Here is a 21,706-nt window from a genome sequence, read left to right as displayed (position 1 = left end):
GGAGAATATTGTACATAGTAACAGCAATATTGTGTGATGATCAGCTGTGATAGACTTAGCTCTTCTCAGTAGTACAATGATCCAAGATAATTCCAAAGAACTCATGATGGAAAATGTTCTCCACATCCAGAAAAAAGACCTGTGGATTCTGAATGCAGATTGAACCATAGTGTTTCTACTTTTGTTTTTATTTTTACTTTTTTGAGGATTTCCTCTTTTGTTCTGATTCTTCTTTCACAATATGACTAATACAAAAATTTGTTTCATGTGATTGTACATATATAACCTATATCATATTGTTTTCTGTCTTGGGGAGGGGAGAGGGAAGGGAGGGAGGGAGGGAGAAAAATTTGGAACTAAAAGTCTTATGAAGGAGGCAGCTAGGTGGCGCAGTGGATAGAGCACCAGCCCTGGAGTCAGGAGTACCTGAGTTCAAATCCAGCCTCAGACGCTTAACACTTACTAGCTGTGTGACCCTGGGCAAGTCACTTAACCCCAATTGCCTCACTAAAAAAAAAAAGAAAAAAAAGTCTTATGAAAACAAATGTTGAAAACTATCTTTACATGTAACTGGAAAATAATAAAATACATTTATGATTTTAAAAAAAGAATCTTATGTTCTACTCCCTCCTCATCTCTCCATTTCAAATATCTTAGTTTCCTTCCTAGCTGGGAGCAGGTGGCATAATGCACAGAGTGCTGGGCCTGGAGTCGGGAAGACTCAACTTCCTGAATTCAAATCTAGCTTCAGACACTAGCTGTGTGATCCCGGACAAGTCACTTAATCCTGTTTGTCTCAATTTTCCCATCTGTAAAATGAGCTGAAGAAGACAATGACAAACCACTCCAGTATCTCTACTAAGAAAACCCCAAACTGGGGGCAGAAAGGTGGCACAGTAGATAAAGCACCTGCCCTGGATTCAGGAGGAACCAAGTTCAAATCCGGCCTCGGATACTTAACATTTACTAGCTGTGTGACCCTGGCCAAGTCACTTAACCCTCATTGCCCTGGGGGAAAAAGAAAGAAAGAAAACCCCAGATGGGATTGTGAAGAGTTGGATACAATTCAAAAACAACAACAACAACAGAAACCAACAGACTTTCTTCTACCTCCTCTGTATATCTCTCCTGCTGTACAGTCTTCCCCAATTACTCTGGCTGAAAGTGTTTTCTCCCTCTTCAAATCTTTTAAATACTTTGTCCAGATCTTTTCTTCTCTTTATTATTCTCTACCATGTTCTGTACTTATTGGTGGTTCTTCCCATGCCTCCACCCCCACCCCAATTAGCCTTATTAACAAGCAGGAACAGCAGTCACTGTTTGCATAAGGTGGCAAATAATTAGTTGCTAACTTTACCTGTTCAGACAAGTGACTCCTATGTCTTCCTGCCACCCCATCTTCAAATTGGCTTCTCCAAATTATGTACTTGTTTCTCTGATTACACACGATATTAATGTCCTATTTAATTTACACATTTCTCCATTGTTTATTCATGTTTCAATCTGTCCTTTATGACAATCCATGTGAGTATAGGCTGTGTATATATATATATATTATATGTATTTTAAAATGTACAGAAAAGAATCTAGTGAATTCCAAAAATAACAGCAAATATTACTACTCTGAAAGTTACATGCTGAATATATTACATATTTATGAGATAAGCAAGCTATACAGTCTCTTTTTCTGTTAGTTTATGTATATGAAAATGCTGTTTTATTTAATATTTGTTCATTTCTAAATTAAAAAAAAAACACGGAAAAAACCCTAACTTATAATCTTCTGGGTGATGTAGCTCCAGAAGGGGATATGTAATCGATGGATATGTAAAATCTAGCTAGACATGATTTTGTCCATTTGTTTTTTTTTAATGACTTATCTCAGGACAGCTAGGTGGCATAGTGGATAAAACATGAGCCCTGGATTCAGGAGGACCTGAGTTCAAGTCCAGCCTCAGATATTTGACACTTACTAGCTGTGTGACCTTGGGCAAGTCTCTTAACCCTCATTGCTCCGCCAAAAAAAAAAAAAAATCTGATCAAATGACTTATATCTCCCATCACTACCACTACCTAACTGAACCGAAAGCTTCTCAAAAGGTAGGTATGGTATTTTCTGGGGGCTTACATCTCCAGCTGCACGTAGGAGATAAATTATTTTATTCAACCACAGCAGACCGCATGATGAATGGCACATTTTCTCAATTATTCTTTGGTTGATCTGGAAATGGCAAATGAAAGACCATTCCCAAAGTTTAGGCTGTCTTTGATCTTCGGCTTCCAGAGGACAGCAAACTCTGGTACCTTGTAGTGTGCCTACTACTTCTACAGGCAGGTGGTTATTTTAATCTCACAATGGTGATGGTGATCATGGTGGTGGTGGTGGTGGTGATTAATCACATACATTTTCATTCACACAGCCACTGACACATATTGTGTTCCGTGACCCTGAGCAATTCATTCAGTCTCTCAATGCTCTAGGTTAACTTTCTCAGACTAAAAATTGCAAAGAAAGTACAAACCTGCATTGGTAAGGAAAGTTCCTACCTCTCTCTGTCCATTTATTCTCTTTACTCTCATGCTTCTCAGGGATCCCTCAGCATCTTTAGTCTGAGAATATTGCTTTCCATGCCACTCCACTCCACTCAGTTCAGGGTGTATCATTCCCTGTTGATGATGGCCCCTGGCTGTCTGCACATTTCCACTGATTGGTCTTGCATGACTTCCTACTTTGTTCTCCCTTTTTAGTATCCTTTTGGCTTTCTTTTCTCTTCTCACAGCTCCACCCTTTCTCTTCCTTGAATACATTGTCTATTTAATATGAAAGACACTTCAGTGAGTCTAATGGGTAATTACATTAAGTGGAACTAAAAAATACAACACAAATCTCCTCAAGAGAAAGAGCTCAATCTACCCTTTCACTCTGCTCTCTCAAGCATGGAAAGGAAGAAAGCAGCATGGATGTGATTCTTCCTGGATGCCAGGAGGAGGATTGAGCTGGTTGCTATATGTCCAATTAAATGCAGCCTCCAGATCAAGATTACCTTTACTCTTATCCCCCTCCAAAGAGATGTAATTTCTGTAGATGGTGGAGTGGTTTCCCATTTCCGTCTTCAGCTTGTTTTCCAGATGAGGAAACTGAGGCAAATAGGGTTAAGTGATTTGCCCAGGGTCAAACAACTGGTAAATGTCTGAGTTCATATTTGAACTCAGGAAGATGAATCTTTCTGGATATAAGTTCAGAATTGTATCTACGGGGACAGCTAGATGACACAGTGGATAAAGCACCAGCCCTGAATTCAGGAGGACCCGAGTTCTAATCTGGCCTCAGATACTTGACACTTACTAGCTGTGTGACCCTGGGCAAGTCACTTAATCCTCATTGCCTTACAAAAAAAAATTCTATCTACAAGTCACCCACAAGGGGACTCGTCTTCCTGAGTTAAAACTTGGCCTCAGACACTAGCTGTGTGACCTTGAACAAGTCACTTAACTCTGTTTGCTTCAATTCCTTATCTGGAAAATGAGCTGGAGAAGGAAATGGCAAACCATTCCAATATCTTTGCCAAGAAAACACCAAAGGAAGTCACAAAGATTCATACAAGAGTTAATGAATGAAATTTCTGTTGGGAAAATCCTTCCCCCATGAAAAAAATGAACTAAGATCTCAACTAAAAGGATGCTGGGCTAGTGGAGTGTCCAGATCTTGCCCTTTTTTTTAGGGGTTAGGACCTTCTGCCTAAGGTAAAAAGGGTGGGACCTGTTGAATATGAGGTGATGGTGGGAGATCCAAATGGACATGGCCTTTAAGCAGTCAGAGATGGAACTCAGAAGTCATTCAGGACTCATCTGCATAAAGGCAGTGTTTGAAACCATAGGCATGAAAAAGAGGGAAGGGAAGAAAACAGGGAGAGAAAAGAGAGATCAAAGTCAGGGTAGAGGGGGCAGCTAGGTGGCGCAGTGGATAAAGCACCAGGCCTGGATTCAGGAGTACCTGAGTTCAAATCCAGCCTCAGACACTTGACACTTACTAGCCGTGTGACCCTGGGCAAGTCACTTAACCCCCATTGCCCTGCAAAACAAACAAACAAACAAACAAAAACAAAGTCAGGGTAGAACCACCTTAAGGGATCAGGAAGAGGGGGAGGAGTCAGAAGGGAGTAGGTAGGGAGATATAAGGAGAGATAGGAGAGTATGATATTTCTGAAGGAGAAATTATCCAATGTAGGGTAGAGGGGAGGGTGGTCAAATAGTATTGAATACTGAGAAGTGGTCAAGAAAGATAAGAACTAAAAAAAAGGCATTGGGTCTGAAGAGTGTGAATGTTAAAGAAATGAAAACATTGGGGGTAGACAACTTTTAAAAAAAAAATACATTTTGGGGCAGCTAGGTGGCGCAGTGGATAGAGCACTGGCCCTGGAGTCAGGAGGACCTGAGTTCAAAGCCAGCCTCAGACACTTAACAGTTACTAGCTGTGTGACCTTGGGCAAGTCACTTAACCCCAATTGCCTCACCAAAAAAAAATAAAAAATAAAAAAAAAATACATTTTATTGACATCTTTTGTTTTTATGCTACTTATATTTCCCAATGTAACCTTCCTCTTTCCCTCATCCCAGAGAGTTATCCTTTATAACATAGGATTTTTTTTAAAAGTTCATAAAAAAAACAACATGTAGAAAAAGTTTGACATTATATACTGTGTTCCAACCCAGTGTCCTAATATTTGTAAAGCATAGTGTCTGACACATAGCAGGTGCATGATAAATGCTTGCTCCCTTTCTCTTTCCTTTCCCTTTGAGGCCACACTTGTCATTATAACTTTTCAGTTCAACTTTGATGATTGATTTTGTTGTTGTTGTACTTGTTATTCCTCTCTAGCAGGAGGAAAGCTCTTGAGTAGAGGGATTATTTTCCTTTTGTCTTTTATTCCCAGTGTTTAATATTGGCTCTCAAAGAATATTTATTGAGTTGAATTCTAGCATACCTGAAACTTACATTAAAAAAAACAAACAGTCATGGACCATTACTGCAGGGAAGTATTGAAAAGGAGGGATTTTCACACCATAGCACAATAACAAGAGACAACAGGGTAAAGCTGCTAGAATACTGAATTTGGAGTCAGAAGACCTCTGTTAAAATCCTGGCTCCTCTACTTACCTCTTGTGTGAACTAGAACAAGCCATTATCATTTTCCTGACCCTTAGTTTCCTCTGGAAAATGAGACATTTGGAAAAGGTCATCTCTAAGTTTCCTTCTTCCTGTACTAAATCCTATGATCCTGTAAGCCTGTGAAAATTTGCCACAAGTATTGGTACATTGACTAATAGGTACTAGTCCATGCGGAAACCATGGACGGGGTAAAAGAGGAAATTATAAAAAGAATAGCAGAGGGGTCAGCTAGGTTGTACAGTGGATAAACCACCAGCCCTAGATTCAGGAGGACCTGAGTTCAAATCTGGCCTCAGACATTTGACACTTACTAGCTGTGTGACCCTGGGCAAGTCACTTAATCCTCATTGTCCTGCAAAAAAAAATTAATTAAAAAAAAAGAATAGCAGAATAAAAATAATGACAATATAGAAACTACACATAAAACCTAAAAGATGTGGCTAAAAGGGAGCAGCTAGGTGGTGCAGTGGATAAAGCACCGGCCCCGGATTCAGGAGGACCTGAATTCAAATCCAGCCTCAGACACTTGCCACTTACTAGTTATGTGACCCTGGGCAAGTTACTTAACCCTCATTGCCCCACCAAAAAAAAAAAATGTGGCTAAAGTGCTACTCAAAGGGAAATGTATAGTGCTGAATGCCTACTTCAGTAAGAGAGAAAATTAAATAATTGAAATTAAATTAACTAAAAAAAGGAACAAATCATCAAATCAACACAAACAGAAAACAAGAAGTAATCATTAGGACAGAGATAAAAAATAAAATTAAACAATTATGAGATAAACAATTATTTTAAATAAATGTTTTATTTATTTTTAACTTTCATTTAAAAAATTGAGTTCCAAATTCTCTCCCTTCTGCTCCTTCCCCACCTATTGAGAAGGCAAGCTATGTGATATTAATTATACATGTGAAATCATGTAAAACATATTTCCATATTAGCCATATTGCAAAAAGAAAAGCAAGAATAAAAAATTATAAGCAGGATGATTTCAGAAAGGCCTGGAAAGATTTGTATGAACTGATGTATAGTGAAGTGAGCAAAACCAAGAGAACATTGTGCACAGAGACAGCAATATTGTTTGATGAAGAAATACGAATGGGGCAGCTAGGTGGCACAGTGGATAGAGCACTGGCCCTGGATTCAGGAGGACCTGAGTTCAAATCCGGCCTCAGACAGGTGACACTTACTAGCTGTGTGACCCTGGGCAAGTCGCTTAACCCCCATTGCCTCACTAAAAAAAAAAGAAAAAAAGAAAAAAAAAAAAAGAAATACGAATGACTTTACTATTCTCAGCAATACAATGATCCAAGGCAATCCCAAAGGACTATTGACGAAACGTACTATCCACCTCCAAAGACTGAACACAGACTGAAGCATGCTATTTTTCACTTTCATTTTTTTCTTTTATTCAAGTTTTCTTGTACAAAATTACTAACATGGTAATGTTTTACATAATTGCACATGTATAACCCATATCTGATAGCTTACTGCTTCAGGGAAGGGGTAGGGGAGGGAGGGAAGGAGGAATAAAAATTGAAACTCAAAACTATAAATAGAATGTTTATTATTTAGAAAAAAAGAAAAGCAAGAAAAATAAAGTGAAAAAAATTATGTTTCAGTCTATGCAGACTTCATCAGTTCATTCTCTGGATGTGGATAGCATTTTTCATCATGAATCCTTTGGAATTGTCTTGAATCATTGTACTGATCAGAATGGCCCAGTCTTTCACAGTTGAAAACCAATAATTAAAAGTAAGAAAAAAATGTAAATAATAAATAAATTTGAGATACTTAAAAAAAACACAACTAAATTGCTTAGTAACTAGTAAATTTAATTTAAAATTGAAGAATCCAAACCAAGATCACCACAATTAGGAATGAGAAAGAAGAATTCCCCAAGAGGTAAAAGAAATCAAGAAATCTATTAGAAATTAATATAGACAACTTCATGCTAACAAATTTAAGAATCTAAAAGAAATGGAGGATTACCTTCAGGAAATCAAAATTAAGAAAGCAGAAATTAGATAACCTAAATGGATTAATTTTAGGAGAAAAATCAGGCAGGGCTTTGAAGAGCTGCTCTGCAAAAACTCCAGGCCCAAATGTGTTCACAAGTGAAATCCCACAATTAGACCCGAGTTCTAATCTGGCCTCAGACACTTGACACTTACTAGCTGTGTGACCCTGGGCAAGTCACTTAACCCCCATTGCCCCACCAAAAAAAAAAAAAAAGGAAAGAAAAAAAAGAAAATGCCTGGAGTTGGGATGTGGTATGTCTTCTTAGAGGAACAGCACTTTTAAAATATTAGAGCTCAGTACAGTGTCTGGCAGATAAGAAATGTTGACTGGTCGACAAGTATCTGATGTGTTGTAGTTAGTCTCAAAACAGAGAGGAATACTAAGTCATCCATTTCTAAGAGGCTAAAAAGGTTTGGGGACAGCTAGGTGTTACAGTGGATAAAGTTTCATGACTGGAGGCAAGAAGCCCTGAGTTCAAATCCAGTTTTAGACACTTAGTAGTTGTGTGACCCTGGGCAAGTCACTTAACCCTGTTTGCCTCAGTTTCCTCATCTGTAAAATGAGTTAGAGAAATGGCAAACTGCTTCAGTACCTTTGCTAAGAAAACCCCAAATGGTAGGACATGACTGAAATAATTGAATAACAACAATAAAATTGGATTACTATATCAAACAAGACAAATCTGAGAAACAAAAGCATAAACCAATGTCATTAGTAAATACAGACACAAATGGACTTTTGCACATCAGTGGATTTGAGAGCTAATCAGTGTAGGTACTCCCTCCAGTGGTGAAAACTGTAATCTATTCCAGTCTGCATTCTCTGTGACTTTTGTTCACATTTTCCCATAAATCCTTCCAGTCCAATGTGAGGGGTGTGTGGTGGTCTTGTTCAGCATCTCTTTAACATTACATGTGGACCACTGTAGCACTCAGGCTGCCCTTCTCTTGCTGTTAATTCTCACTACAGGACCAATCTGCCTCCTTTTGCATCTCACATCTGTTTTATGATGCCTGTCACTAGTAATATCTTGACGCCTGTTTATTAAGCCCACCCAAGATCCCACCATTGGTGTGTTAAAATTGTATCTTGTTCTGGTCCCATTGACCACCTCCCCTTCTAATGAGTATAATAAGCAAGTTTATATGTAGATAGTACAAAGTAACAATAGTAGGAAGTAAGATTGCAAACACGAACCTATAAATCACTTGCAGACTCTCCCATAAATTAAGGGAGCATAACAGTAACTTGCAATAAAAAAAAGTTACTCCCATAAATTAGGGGATCATAGGAAACAATGGAAACTGTCTTATAAATTTACTAAGGTCACATCCCAAAACTATGTGCTAAATTTAGGGAAACCATCTAGGCCTTACTTTAAGGGCCCTTCAGTCCTGTAACTACCTATAAGTCTGTAAGCCTCAGATAAGCTCCTGACACATCCTCTAAGACCAGCAGAATACTGCCTTCTTCCTCTGTGGGACCTTTGTCTCTGGACTCCTTGTGCCTTATTAAAGTGTGATTGACAGTACTCCCACTTGCTGCTATCATAGTCTTTCCCATTGAGTATCCAGAAAACCAGATGTGCCTGCCTCCTATTGGACCCAGATGGGCTGAGACTATAAGCTATTTACAAGCTAGATGCAATGAATTCATGGGTAGAAAGCAAGGGCATCCCTCCTACCTGAACGTCCTCCAGGAGATTTTTCCCTTTTTTTCTGAGTCTCAGTAAATCAATGAATAATTCCATAAATTAACTGGCAATTCAATTGCCCTTTAAGGGACCCAATCCAATTCACTTCAGTAAGTGTTTACTGAGCATCTATTATGCGCCAGATACTGGGGATTTCAGCACTCAAGGAGCTTACATTCCACTGAGGGGAAACAGTCTGTGTCCAGATAAGTGCACAATATATACAGGGTAAATACAAATTAATTTCTGGGGGTGGGGGGACAACATAAACATGCAGGGATTAGGAAAGGTCTCCTGTAAGAGGTGGCATCTGAGCTATGCTTGAAGGAAGCTGGGAATTTTACAAGGGGGAAGTGGGGAAGGAGAGCCTTCTAGGTATGAGAAAGCAGCCTATGCAAAAGTGTAAAGATGAGGGATGGATTGTTATGCAAGGGAAGCAGTAAATAGGTGATTTTGTTTGGACCAGTGGTATGCTAGACACTAAATCATATGTGAGGATCCCCACAGGTCACATATTGGCATAGAATACCACACATTAACATTGTCTATATTGTATTTTTACTTATTTTGTTAAATATTTCCCAACTATATGCTAATCTGGTTAGGGCAGGAGTGTTGAAAGTAGCAATACAGGCTGTTTGACTCCTCTTTTTGGACCATAAAATGGGACTTTTGATGTTGGTGTTAGGGAATTTGTAAATGCAGGTATCTTGATAGAAATTAATGTAAATGGGGGCAGCTAGGTGGCGCAGTGGATAGAGCACCGGCCCTGGAGTCAGGAGTACCTGAGTTCAAATCCGGCCTCAGACACTTAACACTTAACTAGCTGTGTGTCCCTGGGCAAGTCACTTAGCCCCAATTGCCTCACAAAAAAAAAAAAAAAGAAATTAATGTAAATGGAGGCACAAAGCTCTAAGCACATTAAATTTATGGGTAAGGGTAGCAGTTACTAATAAAAGCTCTAATTTTTTTTTGGTATGTGTGTGTTTGGTTTTGGGCAATGAGACTTGCGCAGGTCACACAGCTAGTAAGTGTCAAGTGTCTGGGGCCGGATTTGAACTCAGGTCCTCCTGAATCCAGAGCTGGTAAAAGCTCTAATATTTTAAAAGTGACAGTGGCCTACTTGCTGTTCCTCCTAAATAAGGACTGACAGATAATTTTTATGGATAAAAGGAGGAGCATCCAAAAACTAGGAGGCAGCCTCATAGATGGGAAAACAATGCAATTGGTTACAAAGCCTGAAGCATCATAAATGTGGGTAATAATATGATTGCCTGGAAATTTGGAATGCAAAGCTAGCAACAGCCTCTTCTTCTATCATGTTGCTATGGAAAGCTCGTGGGTGGCGTCCACCTGCATAGCTAGTCACAACAATAACAGACCAGATTTTCTTGAAGGACAGTCAGTGTTGCAGAAATAACAGATCAAAATCACTAGCATCGACCTGCATCCTTTGGGGATTACAGATTTCCTTGACAGGAAAATAGAACAGTGATTTACAGGAAAGCTGAACTTCTAAACTTAATTCAGAGACAAATGCAATATGACTCAGGTATTATACAAAATGTCAGTAGTGATACCAAATGAAATAAATTACAGAATGGAATCAATTTGATTTTCCTAATTTTCACCAGACAGAGAGTTTGTATTTTATCCTAGGGTCAATAAGGAACCACCAAAACTTTTTGAGTAGGGGAATGATATAATCAGACCTGCATTTTATTTTTTCTCCCTATTTCCTTTAAAAAAATTTTTCTATTTTTTTTTTTTTTGGGTGAGGCAAAATTGAATAGGAAGAAGAGAACAGACTTGATTGTCTTCAGGTAAGTGTATGGTTCATTCAATGACCTTAGGCTTCTCTTTGAAACAAAGTTCTATCTTTTTAATACCAGTATTCTTTTTTTTTTTTTTTAACGGGGCAATGGGGGTTAAGTGACTTGCCCAGGGTCACGCAGCTAGTAAGTGTTAAGTGTCTGAGGCTGGATTTGAACTCAGGTTCTCCTGAATCCAAGGCCAGTGCTCTAACCACTGCGCCACCTAGCTGCCCCTATTATTTGTTTTTAATGTTTATTTTTTAATTTTTTAAAACTTTGAGTTCCAAGTTCTGTCCCTTTCTCCAGGTCTTCTTCCCCTCATTGAGAAAGCAAGCAATATGATGTCTATTATACTTGTGAAGTCATGCAAAACATATTTCTATATTGGCCATAAAAAAAAAACACAAGAAAAATAAAGTGAAAAACAAAATCTGTACTCATAGTTCATCAGTTTTCTCTCTGGAGGTGGATAACATTTTTTACCATGAATCCTTTGAAATTATCTTGGACCAGGGCAGCTAGGTGGTGCAGTGGATAAAACACCGGCCCTGGATTCTGGAGGACCTGAGTTCAAATCCGACATCAGACACTTGACACTTACTAGCTGTGTGACCCTGGGCAAGTCACTTAACCCTCATTGCCCTGCAAAAAGGGAAAAAAAAGAAATTGTCTTGGACCATTATATTGATCAGAATAGCTCAGTCTTTCACAGTTGATCATCATTATGAATGTTGCTGTTAATGTGTACAGTGTTCTCTTGGTATAGACCTGCAGTTTAAGAATGTTAATTTGGCAGTTGCAGTGGAGGTTAGATTTAAGGCAGGAGAGATTGGAGGCAGGGAGACAAAATAGGAGGCTCTTTTAATAATCTACATAAGAAGTGATGATGAAGTGTTAAGGGCTAAAATTCTAGCTAAACTGTCTAAAATATCTAATGAGTGGTCGCCAATAAATTATAAGCTTTAGCAAGAGTTAGGCTTTTAAGCATTTATTAAGGAAAACAAGAATTTGGTAAAGAGAGAGAGAAAGGCCTAGATTTCTATCTATTAAAGGGAGAGCACATTTTTAGCTCCCTTCTCCGCCAGCGTCCTCAGGAAAGAGAGCGAGACTGAGCGCCAGTCTCTTCCTTCCTCCTCCCACTAGCCCGCGTCACTTCCTGACTCCTGGTCTTGCCCTCAAAGACCTTCCCTTCATGGGCAGAACTCCTCTACAGTAAGTATCCAGCAGGTGGCGTTATTCCAATCGTTACAGTCCCCCCTGTTGTTCCTCAAGAAACAAAATGTTTCCTTGACGGAACAGTAAAAACAATATGATAACTATTGCTAACTAATAATATGTGAACAACAATATAGAAAAGGAAGAGAGGAAAGTTTTGTCCAGAGGGGCGATTTTTTTTGTCCTCATGAACCGACGCTTTGACATTAGTCTTGCAAAGGGAGGGCCTCTGCAGAGAATACATGTTACAGATGGTGTATATTATAACAGAAAGAGAAAAAAAACCAACAAAAAGAACAAATCAAAACTGTTCATTTAAAGTCTCTGAAAGTCTTTTCTCAGATGTCCTCTAGGTGTAGTCGTAGAATGGAAGTCTTTTCAGGGGTTGATGTGTGGATGCTGGTAATCAGCCAGGAAAACTTCCTACAAAATTGAGCTTAACACAACTTTAAAATAGCTTTGTCAATAATCAAATCAAACAATGAAAGTTCTCAAAAACATGTCTAAGGGAATACAGAATCTTAGTTGTTACACATGAAACATATAATAAAACAAAAATTGAAACATTCTTTAAAATTATAATCTTACTATAGTCCCCCCTTATGGAGGGTAATTGAGAAGACAATTGCTGCGATATTAATTTTTAAAAATAATTTTTATCTTTGTTTCATCACTTTTTGCATCATCTGCCTAATTATCCTCATGCCATTATGAGAAATTAAAAAATCTAATATAATTGGTAACAGGTGTCAAGGCCAAATTCAACACTGTATTTATCATGACACCTGAGATAATTATGGGGGTTACCATAAAAGAACAGAGAAATGATGGGATATGAGCATTCCCACACTTGAGCAATATGTACTGCCCATACAGTATGCCAGGCTTAAAATAGGTGGATGGAATATATGTCCATGCCACCGAACATATTGGAAGAAACTGAGTCAGACTTAATCAGATGCATGGGATTGAGATGTCCATGGCATCAGGCATATAGGAGGGAGCATAGAAGCCAGGTGTAGAAGTGAGATGGGTGGGATGAATACTTCCAGCCATCTGTACAATATTGTGGGGAAAAAGAGAATAAAATATTAAACCAAGAGAATCCAACCTCAACATTTGTCAAAAGCCGTTCCCTCAGCCATACCTTGACTTCATGCATGTCTCCCCTCATGTGACAGTTCAGTGTCTGCTCTTGCATGTATTCCTCTTGTGATTGGATGGCATCTTGGCCAACTGGCATCTGATAACTCAGAATAAAGGCAATTAATGTCTTAAATGATAAGTTCCCATAATCCAAGTCTCATATGGATTTAAAAATTGAGGATAATAAATGATTGCAAAAAATGTGAATACATCTTGACTCAGAACACAATATATAATTATGCAACAATTTCAAATAATACCCCTTTTTTTTTTACTTAGTATACAATTACTTTTGTGAAAAATCAGAACATACTTAAATACAAGTTAAAGCACAACAGAATCTCAAAGAACTTTTTTTTTTTGAAAAAAGAAAACTTTTACAAATGTTCCCCTCTTTTTTTTTTTTTTTTGGGAATGTGCTTATCAAAAATAATACTTCTAGAATCAATTTACACTTGCCATGGCAACCAATTTGCCAGGGAAATGCTTTAAAGAGTTTGATCAAATAATCAGTTGAGAAAAAATAACAAAAACAAACAACTCAGAATATGGGAGCACAATACTCCTAGAATTAACATTGTATAATAAAATCAAAACCATCTTGCAATGTTTCAAAATTAGATAGACAAATGAATAGAAGAAAATACACATTGAACAATAAAATACAGTGAAATTCAAACTAAGGAAATCTAAATGAATATGAACTTAATATCAATAAGAGTATTATAAAATATAAACTTGATCACATGTCTATAAAAAGCTTTTACAAATATTCTCCTTGTTTTAGAAACTAAGTATAAGACACAATCTCAAAAGCATTAAAATCTCTATGAAAATAAACCCATACCATTAATTTCAAAATGTATATGTAATAGCATAGAAATCCTATGTAACCTCTGAACTGATACTATTAATAATCTGAGTGAATTTAGAACACTTTTGATTCCGATATCTAAAATCCCCAATACTCATATCAATACCTTGCTGCTTACTTCTACATTTCTGTAAAATATATACCCTTCCATGGCAAAAGAAGCGGAGTCTTGAACTATGTTGATGATTGTCATTCTTATTCGGCTTAAGTTTTTCTTCTTTAACCCCTCTATATTGTCTGTCAGTCTTTTCACCATACAAATGCTTTATAAGATTACTAATTAAAGACAAAAGCAGGTTAGCAAAATTATGAACAAAACGAGCATATCTGGAATTTAAAGGGTTTTCTAAGGTTGTCTCAGAAGCACAGCCAGGCTGGGGAAGGGCTGAGCCTGAAGCTGCAAATGTAGTTAGAGAAAGTTGAGCATGCGCATTAGATCTTTGGACTTCCCGGGCAGGGGAAGCAATGGGCTTGGCCATGGGGGGAGTAGAGGGTGGGGTCTGGAGAGGAGGGGAGGGACCAGCACAATTTGAATCAGACTTGATTTTGAACTCAGGCCTGGATTCCTCTTCCCCCACTTTGCCTCCAGGTGCTAGGGGATTAAAAACTTCTAGAGGGTGGGTCATTGCCTCCAGGCATGCAAAATTAGAGCAACAATTAGAGTTAGAATTGGGAAAAGCTGCAGGAATCTCTTCAGGTTTCTCTGAAAAAGCATGGTTGGGAGAGGGAGTGATATTTCCTTGTGTGAGTAAGTTGCTGGCTCTTTTAACAAAAATAAAAAGAAAAATAGAAAATCCACAAAAACAAAGCATTAACATGATCTTATCCCCCATTTGTCTGGTTAAACAGACTAAAATCAAAAATAGGGTAATTAGGGAGTTTAAAAGGTCCATTCGAAAAAATTTAAAGGAAAACACAGCCAGTGCGCCAGTACTTAGCAGTTAAAGGGAGAGGGAGGGGAAATTTCTTACCCAACCAGCAGATCAGAAGACTGAGGGTTAGCTTTCCTCTTCGTGGTCAGCCATCTGTTAAGGGCTAAAATTCTAGCTAAACTGTCTAAAATATCTAATGAGTGGTCGCCAATAAATTATAAGCTTTAGCAAGAGTTAGGCTTTTAAGCATTTATTAAGGAAAACAAGAATTTGGTAAAGAGAGAGAGAAAGGCCTAGATTTCTATCTATTAAAGGGAGAGCACATTTTTAGCTCCCTTCTCCGCCAGCGTCCTCAGGAAAGAGAGCGAGACTGAGCGCCAGTCTCTTCCTTCCTCCTCCCACTAGCCCGCGTCACTTCCTGACTCCTGGTCTTGCCCTCAAAGACCTTCCCTTCATGGGCAGAACTCCTCTACAGTAAGTATCCAGCAGGTGGCGTTATTCCAATCGTTACAGAAGGCCTGAACAAGGATGGTTGGTGGCTTTGGGAGTAGAGAGGACATGTGTCCAAAAGGTGTTGTGGAGATAGTATGAACAATTATGATTCTTTAAATATTGAGGTATTCTGCAATTAGCAGCTATCACTGTAAGAATACTGGTATTAAGGGGGCAGCTAGGTGGCACAGCGGATAAAGTACCGGCCCTGGATTCAGGAGTACCTGAGTTCAAATCCAGCCTCAGACACTTGACACTTACTAGCTGTGTGACCCTGGGCAAGTCACTTAACCCCCATTGCCCCGTTAAAAAAAAAAAAAGAATACTGGTATTAAAAAGATAGAACTTTGTTTCAAAGAGAAGCCTAAGGTCATTGAATGAACCATACACTTACCTGAAGACAATCAAGTCTGTTCTCTTCTTCCTATTCAATTCTGGACCCAGCTATTTGTACAAGATATAGGTTCTGATGAGCCAGATCAATGAGATTTCCATTCAGTTTGGTATCATAGTCTGCACAAAAGGTCTTTCCTGTGAGTATTATTAGGCTGAACTCTTCTGAGTGATTGTAAATATCATTTAGGAGACTTTACAAGGTCCTTGAAACAACAGATAGGAGGAATTCAAAGAATCATAGGAAGACCTGTATGAACTGATGCAAAGTGAAGAAAGCAGAACCAGGAGAACAATATGCACAGTGATTATAATGGAAATAAGAACAACACTAAAAGATAGCTAACCACAGATTTGGCAATAGTGTTGAACACTGCATATGGCATTAGATGCAATCATACTATTGATCAGTTTTACTTGGGTGCTTTTCTTGATTATAAGGAAGAGTTCTACAGGAAAGTGTTATAAAAACAAAGGATGTACATTAAGCTTTTTTAAAAGATCTAAATGAAATTTAATATAATATACCAAAAATTTATTAAACATCTACCATATGCAAGATATTAGACTAGGCACTGAGAGGTATAAGAACAAAAATGAAAAATAATCCCTGCTTTTAGGAAGGTGAATTGTACAGTGCCTGGCATATAGCAAGTACTTGAGAAATGCTTGTTGATAGGTTGAGGGGGCGGAAGTGTACTAACAATCGATGGATTCAGGGAAAGACTCATAGAGGGGTAGCATCTGAGTTGAGCCTAGAAGGGAGCCAAGGTGGAGGTGAGGAGGAGTTCTGGGCATGGGCAATAGCTTGTGTGGAAGCACAGCAGTGGAATTTGGGAAATAGTTAGAAGTTTGGTTTGGAAAGTAGAGAAATTGATATGAAATAAGCCTGGAAAAATGTGGTAGAGTCAGATTGTGACTTTTAAATGAGGAAGAGGCAATAGGGAGCCACTGAAAGGCTTTGAGCAGGGAAGAAACATCATTAGACCTTGTGCTTTAGGTCTGAACTCACAAGTGCTACATATATATTAGGTATTATTATTGTTGCTGTTATTATTATTATTATTATTATTATTATTAATCTCCCCCTCCCATTTTCAGTCTTAGGATTGAAATCCTCAAACCTGCAGAGCCCAAAGAACAACAAGGAGCACCACACTTCTGAGATTGGTTCTGAGAGACTGTTTGTGCGAAGGGCTCAGGCTTTTGTCATCACTTTGAACTTTAGCAGGCCCTTCCATGCAGACACAGACAAGATCGTCTTCACTGCTGAGACAGGTAATCCCCTGCTTCCCACAATCAGCATCAGAGCTTCTCCGTTGTACCTAGGGAGTGATATAATATGGTTCCAGAGAATGTTGGAACTGGAGTCAGGAAGACACAAATTCAAATCCAGCCACATACAAGTAATTACTAGCTGTGTGATCTTGGGCAAGTCATTTACCCTCTGCCTGCCTCAGTTTCCTCAACTGTAAAATGAAGATAATAATAGCACCTCCAGGGGCAGCTAGGTGGCACAGTGGATAGAGCACCAGCCCTGGAGTCAGGAGGACCTGAGTTCAAATCCGGCCTCAGACACTTAACACTTACTAGCTGTGTGACCCTGGGCAAGTCACTTAACCCTCACTGCCCCGCAAAAAATAAAAATAAAAAATAATAGCACCTCCATCACAGGGTTGTTGTAACGATCAAATGAAATCATTTTTTTAAAGTGCTTGGCATGTTGTAGGCACTTAATAAATATTTCTTCCCTCTCTATCTTCTGGGTCTGGACCTCCCATTTCTGAGTCTTCTCCCAGTCTTCTCTTCATAGCACTGCCTCCCTTTCTACTCAGCCATCTGCCCAATGCTCTCCTACTTTCTCTATCCAAACTTTCTTTCCCGATTGCCAGGGTGGGTTGAAGGGAGTGGGGAGAAAGAAAATGGAGTCAACCAATATAAACAGATTTTTCAGTCTGGCTAAGAAAGGGAGGAGAGAGATAGGATAATAGCTGGTGGGGATGGTAGGAGGATCCATGAGAATATTGTAAGTATTGGGGAGACAACTTATGAATGTTTGTAGACAGCAGAGAAGGAACCAGTAGATAGGGAGAGACTAACGATTAGAGAGTGGGGGAGAAACAGCTGCAGAAGGTGGAAGGGGAGGGGATCGAGGGTATAGATTAGATGACCTCTTAGCTCCCTTCCAATTCTAGAGCTATTCAGAGGTATGCTGATCAATGTTCAACAACCAGCATGATACACTTTTTTTTTTTTTTTGTGGGGCCATGGGGGTTAAGTGACTTGCCCAGGGTCACATAGCTAGTAAGTGTCAAGTGTCTGAGGCCAGATTTGAACTCAGGTACTCCTGAATCCAGGGCCAGTGCTTTATCCACTGCGCCACCTAGCTGCCCCCATGATACACTTTAAAAAAATAATAATATTCCCCCCCCCAATTACATGTTAAAAGAATGCTTTAACATTTAGGTTTCTTTTTTAAGTTTTGAGTTCCAAATTTTATCCCTTCCTTCTCTCTTCCCTCCCCCCTCCCTGAGATGGCAAGAAATCTGATATAGGTTATACATGTGCAATCATATAAAACATTTCCATATTAGTCATTTTGTACAAGAAGACTCAAAAGGAAGGAAGGAAGGAAAGAAAGAAAGAAAAACATATGCTTCAGAATGTATTCAGACAAGACCAGTTCTGTCTCAGGAGTCCTTAGGGATTGTCTTGGATCATTGTATTACTGAGAATAGCTAAGCCATTCACAATTCATAGTACAGTATTGCTGTTATTGTGTATAATGTTCTCTGGTCAGCATGATACACTTTTAAGTTTCATCTGCATCACTAACATTTTTTGCATCACTTTCTTAAGTTTAGACCATTAGCAAAATAGTAAAAGAAGCTTTGGATTTGTAACATTTGCCAATTTCTGTGTAAATAATTCACACTGAAAATTTAACAATCCATGCTCAGGAGCTGGTACAAACTGGCTCCAGGATACCCTTGGAGCCCCTGATCCAAAATATAATCAATGTCATTACTATATTACCTAACAACATTTTTTTCCCCTCATATTAAAGATTAACTAACTAAAGTCCAGAGGTGGTCACCTCCCGTGGTGGAGATGAGGAGAAAACTAAGAGCTCCTGACTGCCAGTTCAGTTCAGTTTTCCAAAACACCATTCAGCCAGTATGGTCAGGGATTTCAAGGAATAGAAATAGAGCTGAACTTTCAGTTGCTCTGAGTTTATTGATGGTATACAAATTGGTAGGAGCCGCTAGGTGGCACCATAGTGCATAGAATGGCCAGACCTGGAATCAGAAAGACTCCAGGGTCACATAGGTAACAAATATCTGAGGTGAGATTCAAATACAGAATTTCCTGATTTGAGTCTAGTATCATATCCACTGCCCCACACTGTCTTTCTCCTTTCTATTTGCTCTTGGGTTTGGAGGAGTGAGAGGAGGTTGTTAAATCTGTCTTCTCTAGTAGAAGTTCAATTGATCTATAGGACCCATCCCATAGAATATGCTCTTTTTTTTTTTTTTTTTTTTTTTTTTTTTTTTTTAGTGAAGCAATTGGGGTTAAGTGACTTGCCCAGGGTCACACAGCTAGTAAGTGTTAAGTGTCTGAAGCCGGATTTGAACTCAGGTACTCCTGACTCCAGGGCTGGTGCTTTATCCACTGCGCCACCTAGCTGCCCCAGAATATACTCTTAATAGTGCTTCCTGGTTCCAAAGTCAACCATGGAGGGTTGGAGGCTGCTTCCCAGTGTGACTCAGGGCTAAACAGCTTACCCTCTAAAATAACAAAGAGTCCCCTTATTGGCTGGATGTAGTAGAACTTTCCTGGAAATTTGCAGTGAGAAGCTGGATGGCCACTTGTCTGGAATGCTGTAGAGGAGTTCTTTAAGTATAGACTATATGACCTGTAAAGTTGTTTCCAGTTCCAAGATGCTGTTGTTCTATCAAGCGATACAACTTCTCTGGTCTATAATTCCTCATTTTAAAATGTGGCAGTTGGATTTGTTGTTCAGTCTTTTCAGTCCTGTCTGATTCTTTGTGGCCCCATTTGGGGTTTTCTTAGCAAAGATACTGGAGTGGTTTTCCATTTCCTTCTCTGGCTCATTTTACAGATGAGGAAACTGAGGCAAACAGGGTTAAGCGACTTGCCCAGGCTCACAGCTAGTAAGCGTCTGAGATTAGATTTGAACTCAGCTCTTCTTGACTCCAGTCCTAGCACTCCATCCACTGTGCCTCCTAGTTTCTAGAGACAGTTGGACCAGATGATCTCTAAGATCCTTTGTAGTTCTAAACATTTATTCCATGAGAAGGTAAAGAAATGCATTGTGGAATTTGGGAGCTAATGGTGGAATAGGTGGGTTGGAGTAATCTTTTCAGTACCTTTGGAACCAAGACAGAGAGCTGACCATCTATTCTGCCTACAATGAAAGCTGGTTCTACCTTCCCCTGGCAGGTAGGTGGTGCAGTGGATAGATTGCTAGGCCTGGAGTAAGGAAGACTTGGGTTCAAATCTGACCTCAAATATTTACTAGCTCTGTGACCTTGGGCAAGTCACTTAACCCTATTTGCCTCAGTTCCCTCATCTGTAAAATGGGCTGGAGAAGAAAATGGCAAAATCCCCTAGTATCTTTGCCAAAAAAAATTCCCAAATGGGCTCATGAAGAATCAGACATGACTGAAAAAGGACTGAACACCCTTCCTTATACCACAGACTTGATATTTAATCAACTCTGAGGCCTTGTCTTCCCTCTTTTCTCTACTCCAGGTCCACAGCCCACGGAGTCAAAGGGGACCAAAGTGAGATTTGTCTCAACCAAGGCCAGAACCAAAAATCACTGGAGTGCTTTCAATTTCAGTACATATGAGAACTCACTCCAGGTGTCCCTGTCCTCTCCAGCTAATGCCATCATCGGTCGTTATCTTTTGAAGGTAGAGATCTCTCACCCACCAGGCCGAACTGAATCTTATCGGCTTGGGGAGTTCATCCTGCTTTTTAACCCTTGGAGTTCAGGTAAGACTTGCTGCCCAAGGCCTAATGATCACCAAACCCATTGTGAATGTATCACCCCAAAATGTGTGAAAAACCCCAGGCATTTCTTATTAACCTAAACAAGGACTTGTGTGTGTGTGTGTGGGGGGGGGGGAGGTACCACAAATAGGCTGAGTTAATTCCCTTGGTATTGGTTGGACCATTAGACAAAGGATTTAGGGATGGAAGGTTGCTGCTGTTCCTTTTCACACAAAAATACAGAAAATACAGTTTCTATCATAGGCCCCTGGGAAAAATACCCACTTGCCTTTGGGGATAATATAAGATTTTAGCTTTAAAGCTGGAAGGGACCACTGAGATAATTTAGTACAGTTTTACAGATGAGGAACCTGAGAACTAGAGAGGTTAAGTAACTCATCTAAAGTGACATAGATGTCCTGTCTACTTATACCTGTTTCCCCGAACCAGCATAATTTAAGCAATCCATTGCTTTTCCCCATTGAAAGCCTTATATTCAGCTTACCTTCCTGCTGGAGTTCTTTCTAGGCCTCCTATTGCCTCTTCTCTGACCCCCTCCTCCCCCCCTCCAGCCCCCAATGAGCTGCTATAGGTCTTACCTTCTGTGGTGTTTAAAAAGGTTCAAGAGGGAGCAGCTAGATGGTGCAGTGGATGGAGCACTGTCCCTGGAGTCAGGAGGACCTGAGTTCAAATCTGACCTCAGACACTTGACACTTACTGGCTGTGTGACCCTGGGCAAGCCACTTGACCCCAATTGACTCACCAAAAAAAAAAAAGGTTCAAGAGAGAATTTCTGGGTAATTTAGCCATCTTATTAACAAGCCAGCATGTTTATTAATAAAAGAATGGTCATCTGGTCATCTCAGACGAAAGACCCCAATAGTGGGTTCACAGTTTATATGCCCTTCAAAGAGTAGGTGTTCCTGAGGGGTGGCAATCAACTCTGATTGGTTAACAATTAATAAGAAAATGAATATTACAATGAGAGGCTAGGCT

The 21,706-nt window shown here is 39.3% G+C and overlaps 1 protein-coding gene across 1 annotated transcript in view; it reads left to right on the top strand.

The window, feature by feature from the left end:
- The window catches only part of TGM7 (transglutaminase 7), a 65,077-nt gene that overhangs the window by 21,965 nt on the left and 21,406 nt on the right, over window positions 1-21,706 (top strand). The window contains exons 3-4 of the mRNA XM_043980567.1: window positions 16,793-16,969; window positions 20,468-20,713. Coding sequence (XP_043836502.1) covers window positions 16,793-16,969; window positions 20,468-20,713 — 423 coding nt within the window. The remainder of the gene's footprint in view (window positions 1-16,792; window positions 16,970-20,467; window positions 20,714-21,706) is intronic.

The sequence above is a fragment of the Dromiciops gliroides genome, chromosome 2 (assembly GCF_019393635.1).
Source record: "Dromiciops gliroides isolate mDroGli1 chromosome 2, mDroGli1.pri, whole genome shotgun sequence".
Classification (NCBI taxonomy): Eukaryota; Metazoa; Chordata; class Mammalia; order Microbiotheria; family Microbiotheriidae; genus Dromiciops; species Dromiciops gliroides.
The sequence above is the reverse complement of the archived record's forward strand: the minus strand, read 5'-3'. Positions and strand labels throughout refer to the sequence as shown.